The sequence below is a fragment of the Drosophila kikkawai genome, chromosome 2L (assembly GCF_030179895.1).
Source record: "Drosophila kikkawai strain 14028-0561.14 chromosome 2L, DkikHiC1v2, whole genome shotgun sequence".
Classification (NCBI taxonomy): domain Eukaryota; kingdom Metazoa; phylum Arthropoda; class Insecta; order Diptera; family Drosophilidae; genus Drosophila; species Drosophila kikkawai.
The window spans coordinates 5058731-5079185 of NC_091728.1; the positions used below are offsets into that span (position 1 = coordinate 5058731).

Here is a 20455-nt window from a genome sequence, read left to right on the forward strand (position 1 = left end):
TCTTTATTTTCTTCTTATTATACAATAAATTGGCAAACCAAGAAAAACGTTGATCATTTCGACAGATTCTCGAATGTATTCGCTCAGCTATGTTTGAAATATTCGATCGCTGTCCACGTGAAACCAAAATAAGTAAAAAATCTAGAAAAAAGATAAATAAATAAAAAAGTCTAGCTGGATGGTCATAAATAGTTCGGGGTTAGGCCATGTGATCTGCATATTTCCATGCCACGCGCATCGCATCCTGAAGAGTGCCTGGGCATTGCGCTGCAGTTGGGCATCGAGTTCAAAGGGGCGCCTAGGACGAGGCTATCGTTTATGGATCAATAAATATACAATTTATCGCATTTAATTAGTTGTTATTGGTGTAAAACTGCCCGAGTATAAAAACATGTTGTGCCGCGCGCATAAATTCATTTCAATCGCCACGAAAATAGGTTTTTACGATCCCATGCCTCTGTCCCCATCGCCGGTGCTCTTCACGTTGTCCACGAGTAACTTTTTGTCCCGACGATTCCGAATTTTCCCCCACTTACTGTATGGGTATGGCCGCCGATTTTTCTTGTTGTCGCGGGACATAATTTATGGGTCGCATTTGCCTTTTTGGCAATATCGCAAACGGTCAAGCGGAGCTATATATTTCTTGGGCGAATTACGACTTTCTATACAGCCAATCGCCTTGCAGCATGTCACTCAGCCATCGACAGCTCAAAAGTATGCTGTATGATATTGCCGCGGACTTTAAACAGAGGACACTGCCGACAGAAAAAGGGGATAAACACACTTCCGAGCATCTTACCCATCTGGAAATCGTATTTCTCACGCTAAATAAAAAGATTGAATAAATAATAAAGAGAATCAGCTGCACTGGATTCGCAAATATTCAATTTATTTGATGCAGTTGATCCACGTGCGGATCTTGGGTCTGTTTTTCTCAATCGCTTAGTAACTAAACAAAGCGGGGAGGCTGCTGGCTGGCTGGTTAGCTGAGTAGGTGTTGCAGGTGTTGCATGTGTGTGTCTAATGCCTAAGGAGCTGTCTAAACCAGGTGTTTGTGAGTGTGTACAAAAATGTCTATAAAAGCGCTGCCATAAATCATAAAAATGAGTGAAGTATTGCAGTAGCACTCGACGTCAACCGCTTCCACGATATCACTTCTGCTTCGCCGACTTCTGCTACTCATGCCAATTTCAGTGGAATATGCTGTTTGATTACCTATAAGAAAGGTCGAAATCGAGATTCAGATTGAGATTGAGAGATGGGCGGTGGGTACATAAGTAAACATTTCCGACTCGGCCGTCCGAATTGTTTACAATTAAATAATAATAAAACGAATATCAATTAAGACGCGTGTGAAATACGTCAGACGCCGCGGCGTCCAAATTTAGTTAGCGGCTAAACGATTGTGTTTTCTGTATTTGGTTTTGTTGTTCCACCGCCATCAATCGACGGGGGCGGCGACTGAGTCACTCGGTCAAAACAAATCCCCGGCCGCAGGAAGTTCGTTTTCCGCGTCCGTTTAAAGACAATGAAAAGCGGAATACGAATCGGGGCAACCGAATGGGAGGAAATCAATATAGAGATGTATGTATCCGTAAATGGATGCTACCCAGAACATACCTCGGAGCACATGTTTTTGTAGATCTCATCGGTGTCCCAGGGTCCGCGCTCCGGCAGGGCAATGCCACGCCTACGCAGCTCCTGAACGCAGTCTGTCAGATCGAAAATAGGCAGCGGGTCGATGCCAGCCTTGGCCACCTTGCTGGCCAAATACTCAACGTAGTGGGTGCTGAAATGAAATAGAGAAAGATATTACCAATAGAACTTTTTACATATTACGTATATTTGGATAATCACGACCGGTACTCACCGACACATGCCGGCATGCTTGTCGGGAACCTCGGTGTTGCACACAGTGTCCACCAGTCCCTGCGGCGTCTCCTTCTGCAGGGGAATGGGACAGCGGGCCAGAGCCCTAGCCTGCGACGAACTGCTGGACTCGTCCATCAGCTGCAGGGGCTCCGTGTCGAACTGTACCTTTTGCTCCTTAAGCAGGAACTGCAGCTGCAGGGGTATCTTGTCGCGCAGATAGAAGAGGCAGTTGCGTGGATGGTGGGCGTGGAGGCCGAGCTTGGCGCAGTACGGGGACACCGTGCACTTGGCCCCCATCATGAAGGGTCGGGCACAGCCATAGCAGAACTCGAACTTGCACTGGGTACAGGTGAAATGCATGCAACCGCCTCTGGCTAGCGAGTAGCGGAACTTGCACTTGGGGCAATCGATGCCGTTCTGGGCCAAGTGCTCTTGGACACCTTGGGCCTGCAGCTCGGGATCGTTCTCACGCTTCCACTCCAGATACGCCTCGCAGCTGCTGCCCTCGTGCTGGCGCTCCCATGGCTTGCGGCACTGGGCACAGGTCACCGAGCCGCAGTCGGGGCAGATGAGACGCTTCTGCTTGGGCCGGGCGAAGAAGCCCGAGGAGCACTGGATGCACCACTTGAAGTTTGGATCTTGCAGCAGGGTGCGATCGCGCAGCTTGCGCTGAAACAGTTCATGGACGTCGCCGTCGAGGATGCTCTTGAGGAAGATGTCCAGGTTGGAGAAGTACTCCAAGTGTTCGTCCTCGTGCTGTGCCTCGTTACTCAGCTCCGGAAGCTTGCAGAAAGGGCAGCTGCAGTCGTTGATACTGCGATCGGTGATCTGGGGGAAAGTTTATTTAAAATATATATAATATGATATAATAAAAGTCTATCTTGACCATGCTCACCTGCACTGTAAAATAGCCCTTGGCACACTGTTTGCAGCACTTGTGAGTGCACTTGAGCATGGACACGATCTGGTTCATCGGGTAGGAGCTCATGCACAGCTCGCACTCCTGCTGAAGCATGGCAATGGCCTGGTCCAGGTCGGAGCACTCCCTGGCCGCCCACAGGGCCACGTCCTCTTGGAACTTCATGTTCACCAAGGTGGCGGCTATCTGGGCCTCACCAATATTGGTCACCAGCTCCTGCTCAACATATTTGCGGGCCAGCACCTGCAGAGAAGATCATACAAGAAATAAAATGACTTAAGACTGTGCATAGTAAAATCTCCGGCTTGTACACACCGCTGGGTCCTCGATAACCGGCTCTTGGACACTAGGATACGCCCGGAAGACGGGCATACTCAGCTTACGCTTTAGCAGTTCTGCTCTGAGTGGTTCGGCCAGGTCCTCCTGCTCCTCCTCCGTGGCCGAGGTCTCGTAATCGTCGTCGGAGAAGCAGGTCTCGTGGTATTTCTTCTTGGGTATCCGGGGCTGGGAACGGGGCTTCAGTAGCGCCGCTGCAGCCGCTGCAGCAGCTCCGCTGGTGCTGGGTCCATCCCCCAGAGCGGCGGTGTTCGAGTTGAATCTGGTGATGGCATCACTGATGGATTTCTTTGTGGTCGGAGTGCTCTTAAGAGGGACTCGACTGGCCGCACTCGCCGAGCTCTGCTTCTGCAGGTACTCCTGCTGAATCCGTTTCACGGACGAGATTCCCATGGGCGCCGAAAAGGACTTGGAGCGCAGAGGAACCTTCTTGTTCGGGGGTGGGCCACTCGTACTGTTGGTGGGTTCATTTGTGGGCTTGGGTATCTTACTGACTGTGGATTTTGTTGTCTTAGGTGTGCTTATTGTGGAGGGAGTCTTGGTGGCTTTGACAGATCCATCAGATGTGGCTGTTGGTCTGTTAACTGTCTTGGCTTTCACGGGCGTGGTTACCTTTTTGGGTTCTTCCAGCACGGTCTCGACCGGTGGCTCCACGGGTCGCGACTCGGAGTCGACAATGGGTGGTGAGGGTGTTATGGGCAGGGCGATGGGTTCCACGACAGGCTCCAAATCAACTTCATTGGGGGATTCAACCTCTGGCGGGATATCCAAGACCACTTCCGTCGGTACTTCAGGGGGACGACTCTCCGAATCTGCTACAATGGGAGGAGCCTCTATTGGCAGGGCCTCTACAGCCACCACTTCTTGATCAGAAGGTACTGGCAAATCGGGGGTCACTGGAGGGGGCAGCGATTCGACCGCCAGACTCCTTCCTGCGGAGGAAATAACCTCAGTCTCTGGGGCCGGATCAGCTTCGGGGTTTGTGGGCGTGACTGATAGAGCGCGTGAGGTGACTGTTTGATGGACTGATGCGGGTTGTGTGAGCTGTAACTCCTCTTCATCCGCCACATCTTCGTCCTCCTCCATGATGTCCTCGATTTCGGTGCCCTCGTCACCGGTGGATGCCTCCTCAATGAAGGACGCGTTCTCGTTATAAGTGTTGCCATCTTCGCCCTCATAGTCGCCTTCCTCCTCGCCCTCGCTGTCGTACCACTCCTCCTCCTCTCCCTCGTCATATTCGTCTGAGTACTCGTCGGAGTATTCGTCCTCGTCGGTTGACTCGAATTCATCCATGCTGATCTCATCGCGCATTTGCTTTATCAGCCGCTGAGTGTCCTCTACCAGTTCGCTTAGGTTCTGCTTTGCTGGGTCGCCGGAGGGTACGAATTCCTTGAGGACAACCTTGGACGTTTCGGATTGACTAGACTGCGAGCCAATACTTGCGTTGCTGCTGGACTTTGCTACAGAAGATTCCAACACAGACTCCTCGTCCAGCACGAGAATTACTTCGTTCTCTGGGGATTTGGTTTCCATCCGGGCCTCATCGCTGTCCAGGCTATACAGTTCAGTATCAGAAGCGGTTTCGTCGTGGGGTCTGGTGCTTTCGCTGCCACTGAACTCGGTGGCATCTTCAAACACTTCATCGGAGTCGGTGGGACTAACTGCAATAGCTGTTATGACAGGGATGTGAGCTTCCTCCTTCTCTTCGTTTATTGGTTGATTCTGTAGTTCTGCCGGTTCTGCGTCCGCCCTTTCCGTGGCTTCTGAAGTCTTTTCTGCCGGCATGGTTTTATCATCCACTAAGGGTACTTCTTTCTGGTCAGCTGATGAAATGTCCAAAGCTTGCTCTATGATTTGTTCATCATTGGCGGCTGTCTCTTGTTTTTTAAGTTTATTAGTTGCTGCCTCCTCTTTTTCGAGTTCATCAGTGGCTGGAGGTGTTCGATTGCTGGCTCTACTTTCACTGCGAAGACTACTGCTGCTAAGGGTTCTCACTGGAATCTTTGAAAACCGCTTCGGGCTCCGTTTGTGATCGGTATTTATCAGAGTACTAGGCACTATTTCCTTAGTTGCATCTGTTGGCGGAGATTCTTGCATTTCTGGAGCGATACTGGAAACGGGAGTATTTTCAGCCTGAACTTCACTGGCCGAAGCACTCTCAGATGTGTTTTCAGCAACAAATAATTGACTGGGGGTAGGAACAATTTCTGCCATTGCATGTTCTTCGGTTTCATTTGCCGTCTTAATGTCCTTAAGTTCCTTAGGCTCTTGGGTATCTTCAACTGGTGCTGAAGGCACTACTTGAGCAACTTCTGGTGTACTCTCTATATGTTCATTCGTTATAATATCATTGGTTTCTCCAATATCTAAAGGAAGGGAAATAATGTTCTTCTCGCCTGCACTTAGTTCGACTTCTGATTCATCTTTGACTTGATCGGATGCTGGTTGGTTAGAAATAATCCTTTCATCGGTTAAAACTTCAACTGACTGAGCATTAGAAGCTTCAGTTGGTGAGTCTTTAACAGCAGAAATTAATTCCTCCTTCGAAATGCAATCCATTTGTACCTCTTTGTTTTCATTTTGCTTTGGCTCAGCATCTTTTGGTAACCTCACCCGGTTAATGGGTTTTTGACTTGACTCTCTAGATCGCATTTTCTTTGATTTCTGCGATCGATTGTTTCTCCTGCTGGCGTCTCTGCTCGTGCTGGGCTTGTCATCCAATTCGACTTGAGAGTCTGTTACATTTGGCTGAGTCGAAATATTGATTTCTTCGGCATGTTCTTTGTCAGCTTCTTTTGTTTGCTTTTCATTTGATTTATTAACTAGTTCACTTGCAGCAGGGGATTCCGCCACTGCTATTTCTACCTTTACAGGCTCTGTATTTTCAGTCTTCTCTAGGTTTATGGCTGGTTCTGGCTCAGCTTCTTGAAGTGTTTCTTGTGGCGGCACAGGCTTCTCTAACTTCAGGTCAGCTTGTTTTGAAGCTGCATCTTTTGGTGCCATGTAGCTCTTGAAGACTATGCGCTCGGCATCTTCTAGGTCATCCAGCTCCCATTCTTCTTCGTGCCACCTCTCAGTTCCACGATCAAATTCCAACTTAAAGTTGGCTATATCCGTGGCGTAAATAAAATTGGTTGGAAGCTCTTCACGTATTGTAGCTTCTCGTAGGTTGGGCTTGATTACCTCTTCCATGATGTAGACTGCAGGATCAACAGGTGGCTGCGGCTCGGGCTCGGGCTCAGCCAAGGGCTGAGTTTTCACTTCCTCGCTCACAGGTTCGGTCCTTTCCATAAGCTCTTGTTCGACCTGTTGCACCAGATTAGGCACAATGTCCTGGATATGCTGCCAAACGAAGTTCTTGACGTCATCGGTGTTCCTGTCCTCCTCCTGTCCAAGTGGCTTCAGCGTGCTGATGGGGCTCTTCGTCAGAATCCTCATCACTTCCGGATCCGTTTCGTACTCCAGCTCCGGCTTGCCCTTGAAGGTCTCCAGCATGCTCTCGATGGATCGCAGCACTTCCTGGTTCTGCTTGGCCTGGTTCTGCTCCATGTTGCCAATGAGTATCTCCAGATTCTTCAGGGTGCTGTCCTCCATCTGGTAAGGACTGGGTGTGGCATAGGTGGACTTGGCGGGACTGTCGTCATTGAGGGGCGTGTCAAAGGGATTGGCTTGGGCGGGACCGGGACTCTCGCCGGCCAATGGCGGCTGCAGGCAGTCCAGGGCATGAGTGTTCAGAAAGTCATGGATATCTATGCGTGCGAATGGACGCGGAGAGAGAGAAAGATGGGACATTATGGCATTGCGATTGACTGAACGGAGGAGTCTACAAACTAACCCGACTTGGTGTCTGTGGTGGCCGCGCCACTTTCATTCTCAACGCCATTCGGCGAGCCCCAAATGCGCATAAGAAATGGTTTGAGTTGCGTGCGATTCAGCTCCAGCAGCGCCTGCTCCACATTACCTTGGTGCCCCGTTAGCGCGTTGACGATGTCGTCCCTCAGAAAGTTCCCCTTGGACGCTAGCTTTCGGTACTTCTGCTGTCGCTGCTGGATGCAGTCGGCCACCGCCTGCCACACGTTGCCGCCAGAGCTTCGAAGGGCCTCGCGCGCCTCATTCTGGGAGACGGTGCCTATGGTGTTTTCAGCCCTCTCCTGACCGTACTTGGTGGACAGGCTCTGGACGGTCTGGACCAGTTTAAGCCAGTTATCGCGCAGCCACTGAATGGGATGGGTGTCCGGGGAGCAGTACTTCAGCGCAGCCTCTAGCTCCTCCACCGTGAACTTGTACAGCTCGAGCTCCTTCAGTATGATGTGCATCTCGGTTTCCGGATCTCGGGCGGGCTCGTGCTTCATCCCGAATGTCTCGTGGGGCAGGTCGAATGGCGAGGTGGCCTGCTGTAATATATAAGGAGAGGCTGGGGGTTAACTTAAGGGCAGTTTAAGAGCGTGTCGCAACTTACATGCTGTATCATTCGAAGCTCGTTTATGAAATTTGGTCGCCTGGTGACCTGCCCAGCACTATACGGATCCAAGCTGTAGCCATCGTGGTATCTCAGATCGTTGGCACTGCGATACCGTTCGTTCTCTTGCGTCAGCTGTGAGTTGCTGCGATAGTGGGCACGTCGCTCCATTTTACTCGACTCCGGCGGGGTCCTGAAGCGATCTGGAACCACAGTCGGGATCTCTTCCGACTTCGAGCTGAACGGCAAGGCGTCGTAGGTCTGGAAGTAATAGTTGGATTGAGCCGATGCCTTTATGTCGACCTTTCCTGTATTTACTTGTGTGGAAATGCTCTGAGGAGGCGGCGAAGTTCCCATTTCCACAGCCGCTATTTCTCGTGGCGGTGTGCCGCCACAGCCCGTGGACACCTTCTGGGCCTGCTTGAGCACCTTTTCCGCCTGCGCCTGAATGCTCTCATCCAGCGTATTCCAAATGTTTTCAACGGACTCTGGAACGGTACGGATGAGAGCATTAGCTTTTAGGAAGTGGGGACACCGATGGATTCAAATCAAACAAACTAAGAACGGTTTGGGTTGTGGTTTTCTTCTGTATTTTGTTTCCATAAATGCGTTAATTGTAGGGCTTACAGTTTATGGCTTTATTAGTATACTAACTAGGTTTAGTCTTGAGTGGTTGGTTGGTTTTGTCTAGGCCTTGGTGCCCTCGAAAAATGATATTCGTTTTTGTATCCTACCTTTGTGCAAAAAGCCCTTGGCCATAGAGTTATCAGATTCGTTTTCTGATGAGGTCTTAAGAGTGGGCTTCGGGATGGTCTTGACGGGAATACTCGAAGCGTTCTTGGAGCCGACAGCTGCCGGTCCATTGGAGCGTGTGGGGGTTTTGTTGGAAACGGGCGTGGCTGTGGTGGTACCAGTGCTGGCCTTCTGGACGGGCTTTTGTCCCTTCAAGGAGGACTTTCGCACTACGGTGACTTCCGGCTTGGATGCAGCCTGAATCTTGCTGGACTGTACGGTTTTTGCCTGTACTTGTGTCTTCTCCTCCTCCACTTTCTTGGACTTGTTGGGTTGCGCCGGCGGCTTGCTGGGGGTTTTGCAGCATATGGAGCATATTTTGATGTTGGGCTCGTTCACAAAGGTGCAGAATTCGCACTCCCATTCATGATCTGGCGTTGAGGGCGGTGGACCCAAATCATCGGTATCGAGGGCGACCTCCTCGGGCTTAGGTGCTGCTGGAGCATCGGCCTCACTCTCCGAAGCGGTGACCTCTTCGACCACTTCCTCGTATTCCGAATCACTTTCCTGTTGCGCCAGAGCCACTGGCACCGCCGCCTTCGGCACCACCGCCGCTGCCTGTGTGTTCTCGTCCTTCATCTCGGGCTTGCGCTTTTGTTCGACCTTCTTCGCGGATTTGTGCTGATCTGCCTCCTGGAGTTTCTGCTGGATCTTCGCCTGAACCAGGGCCCTGGCACCCGAGCCTTCCGATTCCAAGTCGGAGTAAATGCGACTGGTGCGTGCCGAGTCCGTGGCTGGTGGTTTGTTTCTGGTGAGGGTCCCGCCATTGCTGCCCTGGGAGTCCCGTCTTTCCGGCAACCACTCGCTCTGCACCGACTTGGCCACCGATCCACGTCGATCCCGCACCTTGTGCTGCCTGGATCCGTGCCCCCTCTGCTCTCCGTCCAGCTCATCGTTGGCGATCAGCTGCGAGGCACTGGACAGGCGGCGCTGGCGGGTCTGATGGTGTTGGTGGTGCTGGTGCGCCTGGGAGCGCGAGGCACTGGTCATTCCCGAGCGGTTCGAGACCAGTGATCGACGGTCATCCTGGTCAGAGTCCTCATCGTCCGTCAGCTCGTCGTCCACGTAGCTACTGCGCTTGCGTCGCAGGGACATGGACTTGCGGCTGGGCGTGGGCGATGCGGCGTAGCGAGATCTGGAGGCGGCTCTAGAGGCAGCGGATGGTGGCATTCCCATGACACCTGAAGTGGAGAATTTCTTTAGCTAATGGCACAGTTATGAGTAGACCAGCTAACCTGGATGCATCATCGGATAGCCGGGAGCCCCGGGGTACATGTTAGGCATTATTCCACGTTGGGTCATGAACACCGGCGGCGGGTAGTGGGGATGGTGCTGCTGTGGCATGTAGCCCGGTCCCAGGTTAAGGGACAGATTTGAGTTGTTGAATTGCTGCTGGGAGCCAAACTGGGACCAGTCGTCGGGATGCTGGTGCTGGGCATGCTGGTGATGCGAATGCTGTGGCCAGCCAGGATGCTGCTGGCTCTGCTGACATCCGGCGCAGTTAAGCTGCGCTAATGATTGGGCCTGAGGAGGCAGAGTAATACGATTTCATACAAATTGGCTCCTTCCGTTTTGAGGTCCATTAACTTACCTGTTGAATGCGCTGATTGGCCAGCCAGGCACTTCCATTCTGCGCCTCCGCCAAGGGACGGCGCTGGGGCGTGTTCAGGTTGAACACCGAGGTGCTCATCTGACGCCGCTGGGCACCGGCTGCCTGTCGTTGTTGAAGCAGCAGGGAATTGTGAAAGTTGTGTGAGTCATCCGAGAGATCGAAATGGGATGAGTTCAAACCGGATGACATGCTGCCGGAACGAAAATGCGAGGGCGATGGTGAAATGTTTGACCAGTGCTCGAACCCGGCTCCATTCAAATGCTGCGGTGGGGGAATGGCCAACGAGAAACAGAGAAAGAGAGGAGAGGGAGAACGAAATGTGACGAGACGATACGAGACAGAGACGATACGAAAAGCACAGCACAAAAGAGGATTTAAGATAATTTTAATGTCTTGAAGTCCTTGTTTCCATTTTTTCCGTCTAATATATAATATTTTTTAAATAGCATTATTGTGAAATATTGGTAATATCCAAGGATATTTGCAAGCATACTTTTTCTTTCTTTAGAATTTGAATAAAGATTTAACATCGGAATTTGCAATTTATATCACAATTCATATATAAACTAACCATTTCGTTTAAAATTGACTTCAAGACATCTTAAACTAGGTCTTTTGACATGTACCAAATTGGTTTATTTTATAATTTAATTTAATTAAAATAATATAGATTACATTAGATCAAATCCTTTTTATAAACATTTTTCATTTGTGCTGTGCAGTGACAATAAAATAACGATAGACTGAACAATGAGAAGGAATCCATATAATGATTTTGGGGGACAATGACCACATACCTGCTCACTGTTGGCACTGAGATCCTGACGGGCCTTCTGCTGGCGGTACCTTTGCTGCAGAATGGCCATGCGATCCAGCGTGGCGCTTGCCTTACTCTTAATCTTCTCGAGTTGCACCGATGGCGGGCGCTGGATGGAGTCGAACACGGACTTGGGGGTTCCCGATCTGGAGGAACCGCCACCCTCGCTGCGCGGTGGCTCTGGGAGAGGTCTGTTGTTCATCTGGGTCGAGGATGCGGATGCGGAGGTGATGGCGACTGGCCCGGGAGGAGTGGTGGCCCCGCCACCGAGCGATCCTCGCCAGCCGCCGAGCGACTTGTGCGAGGGCGTGGGCGAGGGCGGCGGCAGCATCTGGAAAAGAGTTGGGTTGGATGCCATTTCGGTTTCTGTTTCTATTTCTGTTTCTCTTTTGATAAAAAGTATTCGAATTCAAATTAAAATGTACGGTTTTTCGGTTCGACTTTGGGGCGTGCGTTGTGGTTTTAAGGACGGTTTTATTGAAGCATTCAAATTGATGATTACAAACTTGGTACTACGAGTAGCCCCTCGCGGGCTGGCTTACGGGTCTAGGAGATCGTGCAGTGGCGTACCTGATCCTTGCGGCCCAAGAAGGGTGTCAGCAGGCCGCGTTTGCTGCGACGCGGTGGCGCCACCGGAGGCGGTGCCCCACCACCAGCTGAAATCTTGGGGGGAATGGGCGGCGTGCCCTGCTCCACGGCCTGCAAGAATAAATAGAGTTAGTTTTGAAATAATCCCTAGGCCTGGATTAATGAACCCACCTTTCGCATGTGTTGCTTGCGCTTGGGATGCTTGTGGAACATGTCGTCACAGGAGGCGCAAAAGATCTGGCCGGCGCACTCGGAGCAAGTTACCCAGGGATTCTGGGAGCCGCACAAGGTGCACTTTAGTTTGTTGTCTGAGGATGATATTATTTAAACCAAAGTAAATATATATGTATATATTGGGTTGATTTTATATCTTAATCTTCTCTTTACCTGGCGTCTTAGTCCGGATCACTGTGGTCTTCAGGGGTTCGTTGGAGTACTGTTGCTGATTGGAGAACTCTATGACCTCGTAGTCTGGCTCCGGGGTGCTCTTTGCCTTAGGCGGCAGGGCGGGGGCCTTGGGCAAACCGCCACCCACTCCATTGGGTGGCGTGGGTGGCGGCTTCGGTCCGATGCGGTCGTTCGCCTCGGTCTATAGAGACGGACAATTGATGCAATTCGATATTTGACGGGAAAGATGCCTTCTGGCACTTACCACCCAGGAGGGCATAGTCCGGACATTCTTGTTGAGCAAATGTGTCGTCATCTTGTGTCGTTGATATCTCGCTTGGCTTGATTGGCTTCTTCTTTGATCTAAATTGGGAAGGAAATTGTATATATACAATCATTTATACATGTACGCTAAAAATAAAAAGGCTTTGTCCCATTTCTGTGCCATTTTTTGTACGATTCAAACAACTTCAAATTCAATTAAGCTGTCAAAGAACGCGTTGCATAAATATGAATATTTTTAGCCGGCTCACCCAAATTCCGAAGCCAAGGAAGTCCCAGAGGGAAGGTGCTCACCAAATGCAATTTCGGGGAGGCTGTGCACAAAACCAAACGCAGCCAGAGTTAGATCGCGAATAAACCCTCTAATTTTAGGCTAAACTACATATCTCTCCGTGCATAGAACAAATACAAAATATTTTCTTGGCATACAATCGGCGGGCTTGTTTATTTATGAAAATGCGAAAGAGGGAAGCGCTGTTTAGTGAGTCACTTGGCTGTCAACGTGGCTAAGTGGCTGCGCAACCGAGGAAATAATGGCAGAGAGAAATGGCAAAGAGAATGGGATGGGAAAGAGACTAAACAGAGAACTTTTTGCAAATTTGAAGAGAAGCGAATTCTATTTTAATTTTTTGTGTTGTAAATTTTTCAAAATATAAACGAAGCAAATAAAGAAATAATAATTGAATTGAGAAAAGGTAAGCAAATTAAATAAAAGAAAAATGCATGAGAGAAAAGTGAGAGAATATTTATATCTAAGTAAATATTAAAAAAAAAATAATAACAATAAAATCGAGAAAAGGCAAGCAAATAAAATATAAGAAAAAATTGATCAGTTCTGAATAGACCGTCATTGTTTCAAAACTGTCGCTTGCCTTTATCTTAGGCATAATGATTTTAGTCATAAATTTGCAAGGCAGTAAAGAAGATATAAACGACACCTCTATAAAGAATATACTAGCTTTACTTTATTAACCAAATTTATGGCTATAAAAGGTAAGTGTACTGGCAAGATCTATAAAAGTGTAGGTTATTTGCTTTTATAACTTATTTCCATCTGTTACAAAAGGTCCTTACAGAAAAAAAAACGCAAGGATATATAAAGTTTGACATGTCAAAGTAGCTTCTTTTCATAATTTTGGTTATTTTTTAGGGTTCTGATATTGTTTAAACTATTTCTTTAAGAAATATGCATGAAAAGTATGAATATTTTATAGTTATATATATTTCCCCCCAAAAATAAATAATATTCACATCCTCACAGACGAATACCTACACATAATTTTGCAATATTATAAATTTTAATTTAATTTTAAATATTAAACATATATTTCTTGACACTAAATATTTTACGAATTAACGTAGTCAAATTAAACATTTAAGAAATCTTACTAGTAGTGACTATCGCAATCATGAAGAAAACATTTAAAACGAATATGAATTTGCCTAACTCACACCCAAAAATACCAACATGACCTTATATTATGCCAATACTTTAAAATGCTTTAAAAATGCTGTCCAGACAACACTCAAAGCTTTTGTATGCACTAATTATGTGCATGTCGCTTCATTAAACTCATACACAAATGTGTACACAGTTCGAAAGCAAAGTTGTAATATTCTTTACGAAGAGAACATTGCGTATACGCAACGTGTTCACTTTGGGCTGCACTCCCATCCCTCGCGCACTATTTTAGAAACCTTCCGTTGCTTGTCCATAGTTGTGTTTGCTGAAAATGTGTCGCACTGCGCAGCAATATTTATGAAAGCCGCCTGCAGTGGTCGGATGAGCATGAACATGGGCCCGTCCCGTACCATCCCAGCCCATCCCATCCCACCTCATCCGAATCCGCCTTCGCCTTCGCCACCGCGTATGCCCGGCGTCTTCGAGCGACAGCTGCCCTGGGAGGCAGCCACCGAAGCGAACGGATCACACACGCACTCACACGACCAGAGAAAAGTTTTTATTTTTATGGGAGAACGTTGGGAACTATTTATAAACGTTTCTTTGGCTTGCCTATATTTGCGTTTATTTTATGCACCATTTTTCACCATTGAAGCTCGGCGAATTAACATCCAAAAAAATATTCAAAATTTGCATGTTTGTATACTTCGATTGGCCTTTTATTGATTGTTAAAACTGTGCGCAATGCCTTGAACTTTCCCATGGAGCACTTTCTGTGTTTAAATTTAGCCACTTTATATTTAGAACTCTTTTTCACTTAAATCGAATTAATTGTCCGCAGCCTTCCTGTTTGCCATTGAACTCTGTGGCCAGTTGGGATTGAGCCGCAAAGGGTTCGCCGAACACAGAGGTCACTTACATAATTCGATTTCACTTGACGCGTCGCGCCGCACTCAAAACTGCCACTGCCAGCTGGTAGCACATGAATATATATATATATATCGGATATATATTTCTAATGTCTAGCCAGAGGGCGACATGAAAGTTCTGCTGCGGTCTCGTTCGGCGATCGTCTCCCAGCAAACTGAAATCTCAATCGGATGCTAAACAGCATTTTTACTGCAATCGTCGGTCCCCGGTCGTCGCTCGAGTAGGAAGAAGTCAACGCAGATCTCAATTCTCTATTTCTCATTTCGTCTGGCTTTTCCCCTCCATTTTCATCGGTCTCCGCCGCGTGTCTTCTCTTATCTATTTTCAGTATTTTCGCGTTATTTTATAAATACATCGTTTCCGAGCCGCAAAGAAAATTTTGGCTGCGAGACGCTGTCGCGCTTGTGAATAACATCAATTTCTTTTTCGAAAATTCTCCTCCCTCGTTTTTGTTTTGTTGTTAAACATTTTTTGGCCAACGGTCGAGAGATGTGCATAATTTATCACTAGATGAGTTAAGTAGACTTCCTGAATTTTGAGTGGTTTCTTGAATGAAATTTTTATTACAAAATTTAGATGGTTAAATCATCCAGTAAGAGGGAAAAGTTTTTAAGGATCAAAGGAATCTTCCAAAATTTTAAAACTCTAAAAGAACAATATATATTATAATATCAGTTCAATTATTTTTTGATGATTCATGCAGCCCAGCCCCTGAATCTTTCATTGGGGCAGACCCCTGCCCTAATTATGATTTATACCAAACAAAGGCCATGGGTATCTCCTGCTTGCTAGCATCATACTCAGGCAATAAAAAACGGCATCCATAACTCCTAGATCAGGCTAAATTGCAAACAACGATAAAAATATCGGCACGGGCCACCTGCTGCCCGTTCGGAGGTGCAAATCAAAAGGCCATTTGGACTGAGATGGGTTCGTTACGATGCGAATTACGGAATTAGAGACCGCCCGCGGTGGGTTCGTGAGGGGTCCGTTCGGGAGCCGCTGGTCGGTCTAAAAATAAATACAATGCATAATAAATTGGCTGCGACAGAGTCAAAGTTCGATAATTGCAGACACGCACATCTGTGGCCCCAGGACCCAGGCCCCCCCATTTTCCGAGAACCGCACACGGCCCACCCTTTGACCTTGGCTGGGTGTTACCTCTCCAGCTGATGCCGCCCCATTGACGCAAGCCGAGGTGGCTTCGGCTGGATCAGCTGTTGGCCAGCTGGGCGTAAACAACCCAAGATGCCGGCTCTCTCTCACTGCCACCGACGAGCTTTTCCGAGAGCTTCTCGTGTAGAAAAGATGGCGGATTTGCAGCTTTCCGCGAGAAAAACTACACCGCAACGTAGAGGACGTGTAAATTATGGCACAATCGATAACAGCTGCTCGGAAAAGCCCTGGCAAATGTTAAGTGGAAGTTCAGGCCATGTCGGCTAGCATTTTCCGGCTGCACTCGTGCAACGTTCCTTTCGGGCAATGGACGCGTGTGGAAAGCCGAAGGGAAATCACTTACCGCCAGCCCCGCATCCACAATATTGCGTGTACAAAAGGGGCGTGTGCGTGGCTCCAGTGTGTGTGTGTGTGCCGAAAAAGTAATGAGTTCTTTGGGTCCTCGACGAGTAGATGCAAAATACTAAACGCTAAAAAAGTGCCTTTATGTTTTACCGATTTTCCGGGCCTCACTTTGCGTAGTACTAATTAAACGGCTTAAGAATCACTATCCGAAGAATCCTGGCCAGTATCCCTTGCCTTGAGAAAGCCCAAGGCTAAGTGCTGCAGAAAGTGAATTTGAAGTAAAAGAAAATTGCATACATTTACGGTTGACTTATGAACGTCAGCAAAACAAAGTCCATAAAATATTTGTTCGAAAACTGTGGGTCCAGAAGTCATACCAAGAACAAGGTATAAGGCGGTGTCCCTGAAATGCGCCAAAAATGCTGCTGCTGCTGCTGCTGTTGAGTGCGAAGTTCACCTTCACCCGACGTGCATGTCATGCAAACGTATGAAAAATCGATACTGGATTCCGCTGCTGAAGCATCAGCCGTTGCACACTTATTAGCCGCCAACTGAAGCCTCTCAAAATTGCAGTCAATCCAACGACACAGACCCATTATCCCAGATAGAACATAGACCACACAGGCATCACAGGCAGAAAAGACCATTGCCATGGTGGATGCCAAGCCACAGGCAGCCGCTCCGGGAGCAGTGCCGGGCACACCGCCGGCTGGCTTTGCCGGGGAGCGCTCCAAGATCAAGCTCTTCATGGAGCGGACGCCCAGCATCGGGGCCCTCAAGTCCAAGTTCCTCACTGTGCTGGGCAACAGCAATGAGCTGCTCAACGGCATATCAAATAAGGTAAGAGAAATTGGGGCAAACACCGTGACTCACGCACAATCATCAATTTGTATGTGCAATAAAAATAATAATAAAGTAAATTAAACGAATTCTTATATATTAATTAAACAAGACACTTGTTTGATTTCAAATTCAGATAATTTCAAATATTTTTCTAGTAAGATTTTTAAAACAAAAGCATTCATTTTTGGTACCAAATTGCTTGTGATATTTTATACACATATCACAGGAACGCCGTTTTGCTTGACACTTTTAATCTTAAATATATTTGGAATATCCTTATGGTATCTTCCTTATAGTCTCTTAAAGACTCACGCACACCTCTAGGGCCGAGCTGGGTTAGCCTTGGTAATGAACGCGCCAAGAGGTGATTGGGGGTGGGAGATCTATGTGTGTGGGTCGGGTCGGGTCTATGCTGCAAAGCGACTGACACTTTGATAGCTTTGTTGTGCTGTTTGTTCTTCCCATTTCCGCTTTGGCCCTGCACTCGTTTGACCTTCACTTTGAGGCCCTAATCTGCACAGTGCTTGGGGCTGGAATTGAAATTGGGTGGCACATTCTCCACTGCTTCCTTTGTACTTGACTTTATCTTGCTTTGAGCGCCGCAGCCTCGTCCTTGATGGAAATTAATTACATAGACGCCTGGCAACAATCGCTAGCTAGTAATGCCATTATTCATAGACACTCATGGGATTTATTGACAAATATGGAATCAAGCATTTATAAATTATAATTTCTGCTTCTTGTGCTTGCAGCTGACGCTGAGCAGCAGCAGCAGCGACTCGGACTACTGCGATGACGACGAAGATGTGCCCAAGTGTAAGTATTCCCGGTGTGCTAGCGATACAAATAGGTTAATATTCATCCGATTTATATTACAGTTGACGAGAGCATTGACTACACCAAGATTGACTTTGAGGGACGGCGGGTAAAGGCTCGACGAGCGCACGAAGAGATCATCTCGGGACGGTATCGTCAGCCCAATTTGGCGCCGCGTAAGTCTTGTATTCTATGAGTAACACTTTCAAAAGGATGCAACTAATGAAGATAATACCCAACTCCTTTGCAGGTCCTCGCCTAGAACCGTCGCGCGGCAGGCATGCTGCCAATAAGCTGGGAGGACCACAGCGCTCGAGCTCATCCTCCAGCAGTTCCGGCAGCAGCAGTGACGACAGCAGCTCCATGTCGCTACCCGAGAACCTGGCAGGACGCTCCCATGACGTGAGCAGCACCACGCGCTCCGATTCTATAGAGTCACGCCACTCCGGAGGATATGAGCGGGCCAGAGCGATAGCCGGAGCTCGGCGCAGCGAGATGGACATGCAAAAGGACATGCAGAGGATTGGCGAGCTGGTCGAGGCCCCGCCGCCACACATCGACGTGCAGCCTCCTACGGAAGGAATGGGAGCAGGAGGAGCTGGATCCGGAGGACGGCAACAGTGGGCTGGCGGCAGTAACTCTATGCGAGTGCCGCCGCGCAGCCGCACTTCGAATAGTAGCACGCTAACCAGCCTAAGGGACGAGCCGGACCAACTCCTGGCCAGCCCAAGTATGGAGTCCACCGACTGGCGGCACTTCATTCGATCCGAGTCGCAGAACTCGGTGCCGTCGTGGGCCTCGTCCATCAGCCTAGACTGCCGGGCGGGCGAGGAGCCTGTCAAGGAGTTTATGAAGCACTTCACCGCCATGATCTTCGGCGGCTCACCGGGAGCCATCGATCTGGAGTTGAAGTCCGAGTTCGGGGTGCTGCTCCGGCTGGAGATTGGCAGGCTGTGGTTTACGCGCTTCCTAACCGAGCAGCGCCACAAGTCCAAGCGACTCGACTCGGTCACCTTTGGCGGCCTGGCCCAGTATTTCGCCCTGGCCCTGTTCGAGTGCAGCGAGTGCGAGGACTACGCCCCAGCGGCTGTGCTCATGAATCTCTGCTTTCTGTTCTACCACGAGGTAGAGGTACCCGGCTGCGACCCTTACCGCGAGTACCTGTTCTCCTCGCTGCGCCAGCAGCCCATCTGGCAGCAGCCGCGCTTCTGGAACGCCATATTCCACGATGCTCTTCAGGCGGAGCGGGAGCACCGGGGTCGGAGTCAGCTGAGGCGCCAGCAGCGCCGCCAGCAGAAGCAGCAGCAGCGCCAGGTGGCAGCCGGAGCGACGGAGACGCCTCCACCCTCAAAGTCACCGCGCAAGCAGGGCGGCGGCGACTCCTCGTCGAGCTCGTCGCACCAGGCGGGCTCCATTCAGGCTAGTCGGAAGCAGAGCAAGGCCAGCGTGGGTCAGCCCCAATCGATCAGGGAGCCAGAGGACATTGCATTTCGGCAACTTGGGTAAGAACGCAGCTCTGCCTTAATTGAATCTCCGATTTAATTGGATATTTCACAGTGCCTTGACGTGCAACATGCACTCTCTTGGGACGTCTCAGGAACTGTGCCTCGACTTCCTGAAAAAAAACGTGGTGGCTCTCAACCTATCCAAAGGTAAGAACCGACTAACCTTGCTTTTCATCGTCTATGATTAATGTGATTCATTGCTGATCTCAGACAAAGCCAAACTCATCAGAGACAATATCTATCGAATGTATCACGAGACGCAACTCTGGGGAGCCCGACACGCCTGAGGTGATCCGTAAGCTCCGATTTCGTATATAATCTATTGCATTATTCATTCCTTTATCTCTTTGACAGAAGTAACAATTTCAAAAGTACCTAACAAAACCGTGTTTCAATCTTCGTCTCAAATAAACCTAAACTTTTGTCTAAAGTCAGCCGACAACTCAGAGCTAATCCTTAAATTAGCAGATCAATGAAGTTTTATCTGAACTCTGAAGTTTTTACTCATGTTGTTGTAACACTAAAGATAGTTATGAAGTTATTTGGTATTCTTGTAGCTGGCTTTGATTTCAAATGCGAAGCATTGGGAGAGAATTGGGAGAAATGCATTAATTGGTTATAATTATTAATATATTAAAAAGGTAGACAAATTGGAAAGCTCATTAGTAGTTAGAACTTGATATCATTTTTAGGCAAATTTAAAATTGAATACAAAATTATACCGAAACATATCTCTAAAGATTTATTCGCTTTATTTCCATTTAAAAGAAGAATCATCACTAAAATCTCGAATTAAAGCCCGCTACAAGAACACCATTTTCATAGCTGAGAGATATTGGGGGTATCTAAGCGAAAACTGACATGTACATGTATCTATAAATTGTGATAATAATATTTTGTGATTACTTTATATAGACCTAAATACCTATGAGTACCAAAATTATGCAATGCAAGTAGCTAAAATATCGCAGTTTCAAGTTGTTACCAATAAAGATCAATAAAATGCAATATATCATATGTTTGTAATGTAAGAAATAATATTTCGCTATGGTTTAATACATCTGAATTAATAAAAACTTGTCACCTAATAATTATAATGCGTTATGACTATGAAAATGGGTTTGGTAAATTTGTCATTTAAGTTTAGTTGATGCTCTTCAGGTTCCTTGGTAGGTAATAATTTCATCAGTTACAGCTGATATTGATATTCAGTCTACTGATTATAGTTAATTTGGATGTGAACTTTGCTATGCTATGACGAAAAGAAAAACAATCAAAAGTATGCTTTAATTTAGATCTGTGATTGGCCTAGCCTAAAATGTACAATTATTCAATGGAAGAAATCTATTTATATCACAGAATTTAAATATGGAT

General features: G+C 48.0%; 2 protein-coding genes across 7 annotated transcripts; one reads left to right on the top strand and one right to left on the bottom strand.

Annotated features, from left to right (window-relative positions):
* Nucleotides 1-846: 846 nt before the first annotated feature.
* LUBEL (Linear Ubiquitin E3 ligase) lies at nucleotides 847-14532 on the bottom strand. 6 transcript variants are annotated; one of them, XM_070288556.1, is made up of 17 exons: nucleotides 14386-14532; nucleotides 12048-12145; nucleotides 11783-11984; nucleotides 11567-11703; nucleotides 11378-11506; nucleotides 10788-11138; nucleotides 9970-10092; nucleotides 9614-9902; nucleotides 8321-9559; nucleotides 7905-8074; nucleotides 7587-7847; nucleotides 7089-7521; nucleotides 3107-6876; nucleotides 2768-3034; nucleotides 1871-2700; nucleotides 1621-1789; nucleotides 847-1215 (listed from the first exon to the last, which is right to left on the bottom strand). In XM_070288556.1, exons 2-17 carry the CDS (start codon nucleotides 12096-12098, stop codon nucleotides 1180-1182), a joined length of 8457 nt encoding a protein of 2818 aa, XP_070144657.1. In that variant the 5' UTR covers nucleotides 12099-12145; nucleotides 14386-14532; the 3' UTR covers nucleotides 847-1179. The 6 variants fall into 6 exon arrangements, with proteins under 6 accessions (XP_070144657.1, XP_041631757.1, XP_070144649.1 ...); XM_041775823.1 differs by having other exon boundaries at nucleotides 6963-7521; XM_070288548.1 differs by having other exon boundaries at nucleotides 9970-10251.
* Nucleotides 14533-15863: 1331 nt separating this feature from the next.
* LOC108075792 (uncharacterized protein KIAA0513) lies at nucleotides 15864-20172 on the top strand. The gene is made up of 7 exons (XM_017168361.3): nucleotides 15864-16757; nucleotides 17513-17576; nucleotides 17639-17752; nucleotides 17827-19078; nucleotides 19134-19228; nucleotides 19292-19376; nucleotides 19436-20172. The coding sequence occupies exons 1-6, from the start codon at nucleotides 16569-16571 to the stop codon at nucleotides 19366-19368; spliced, it is 1791 nt and encodes a 596-aa protein (XP_017023850.1). The 5' UTR covers nucleotides 15864-16568; the 3' UTR covers nucleotides 19369-19376; nucleotides 19436-20172.
* The last annotated feature ends 283 nt before the right edge of the window (nucleotides 20173-20455 follow it).

Bases quoted from the DNA above. Each gene is read 5' to 3' on its own strand.
- LUBEL (XM_017168571.2), bottom strand. From the start codon at position 12,098: ATGACGACACATTTGCTCAACAAGAATGTCCGGACTATGCCCTCCTGG. The intron at 7,522-7,586 runs GTAAGTTGCGAC...TATATATTACAG, and splicing joins AGCTTCGAATGATACAGCAT to CAGGCCACCTCGCCATTCGA. The intron at 1,790-1,870 runs GTGAGTACCGGT...ATTTCATTTCAG, and splicing joins AAGCATGCCGGCATGTGTCG to CACCCACTACGTTGAGTATT.
- LOC108075792 (XM_017168361.3), top strand. From the start codon at position 16,569: ATGGTGGATGCCAAGCCACAGGCAGCCGCTCCGGGAGCAGTGCCGGGC. The intron at 17,753-17,826 runs GTAAGTCTTGTA...ACTCCTTTGCAG, and splicing joins TCAGCCCAATTTGGCGCCGC to GTCCTCGCCTAGAACCGTCG. The intron at 19,229-19,291 runs GTAAGAACCGAC...TGCTGATCTCAG, and splicing joins GGCTCTCAACCTATCCAAAG to ACAAAGCCAAACTCATCAGA.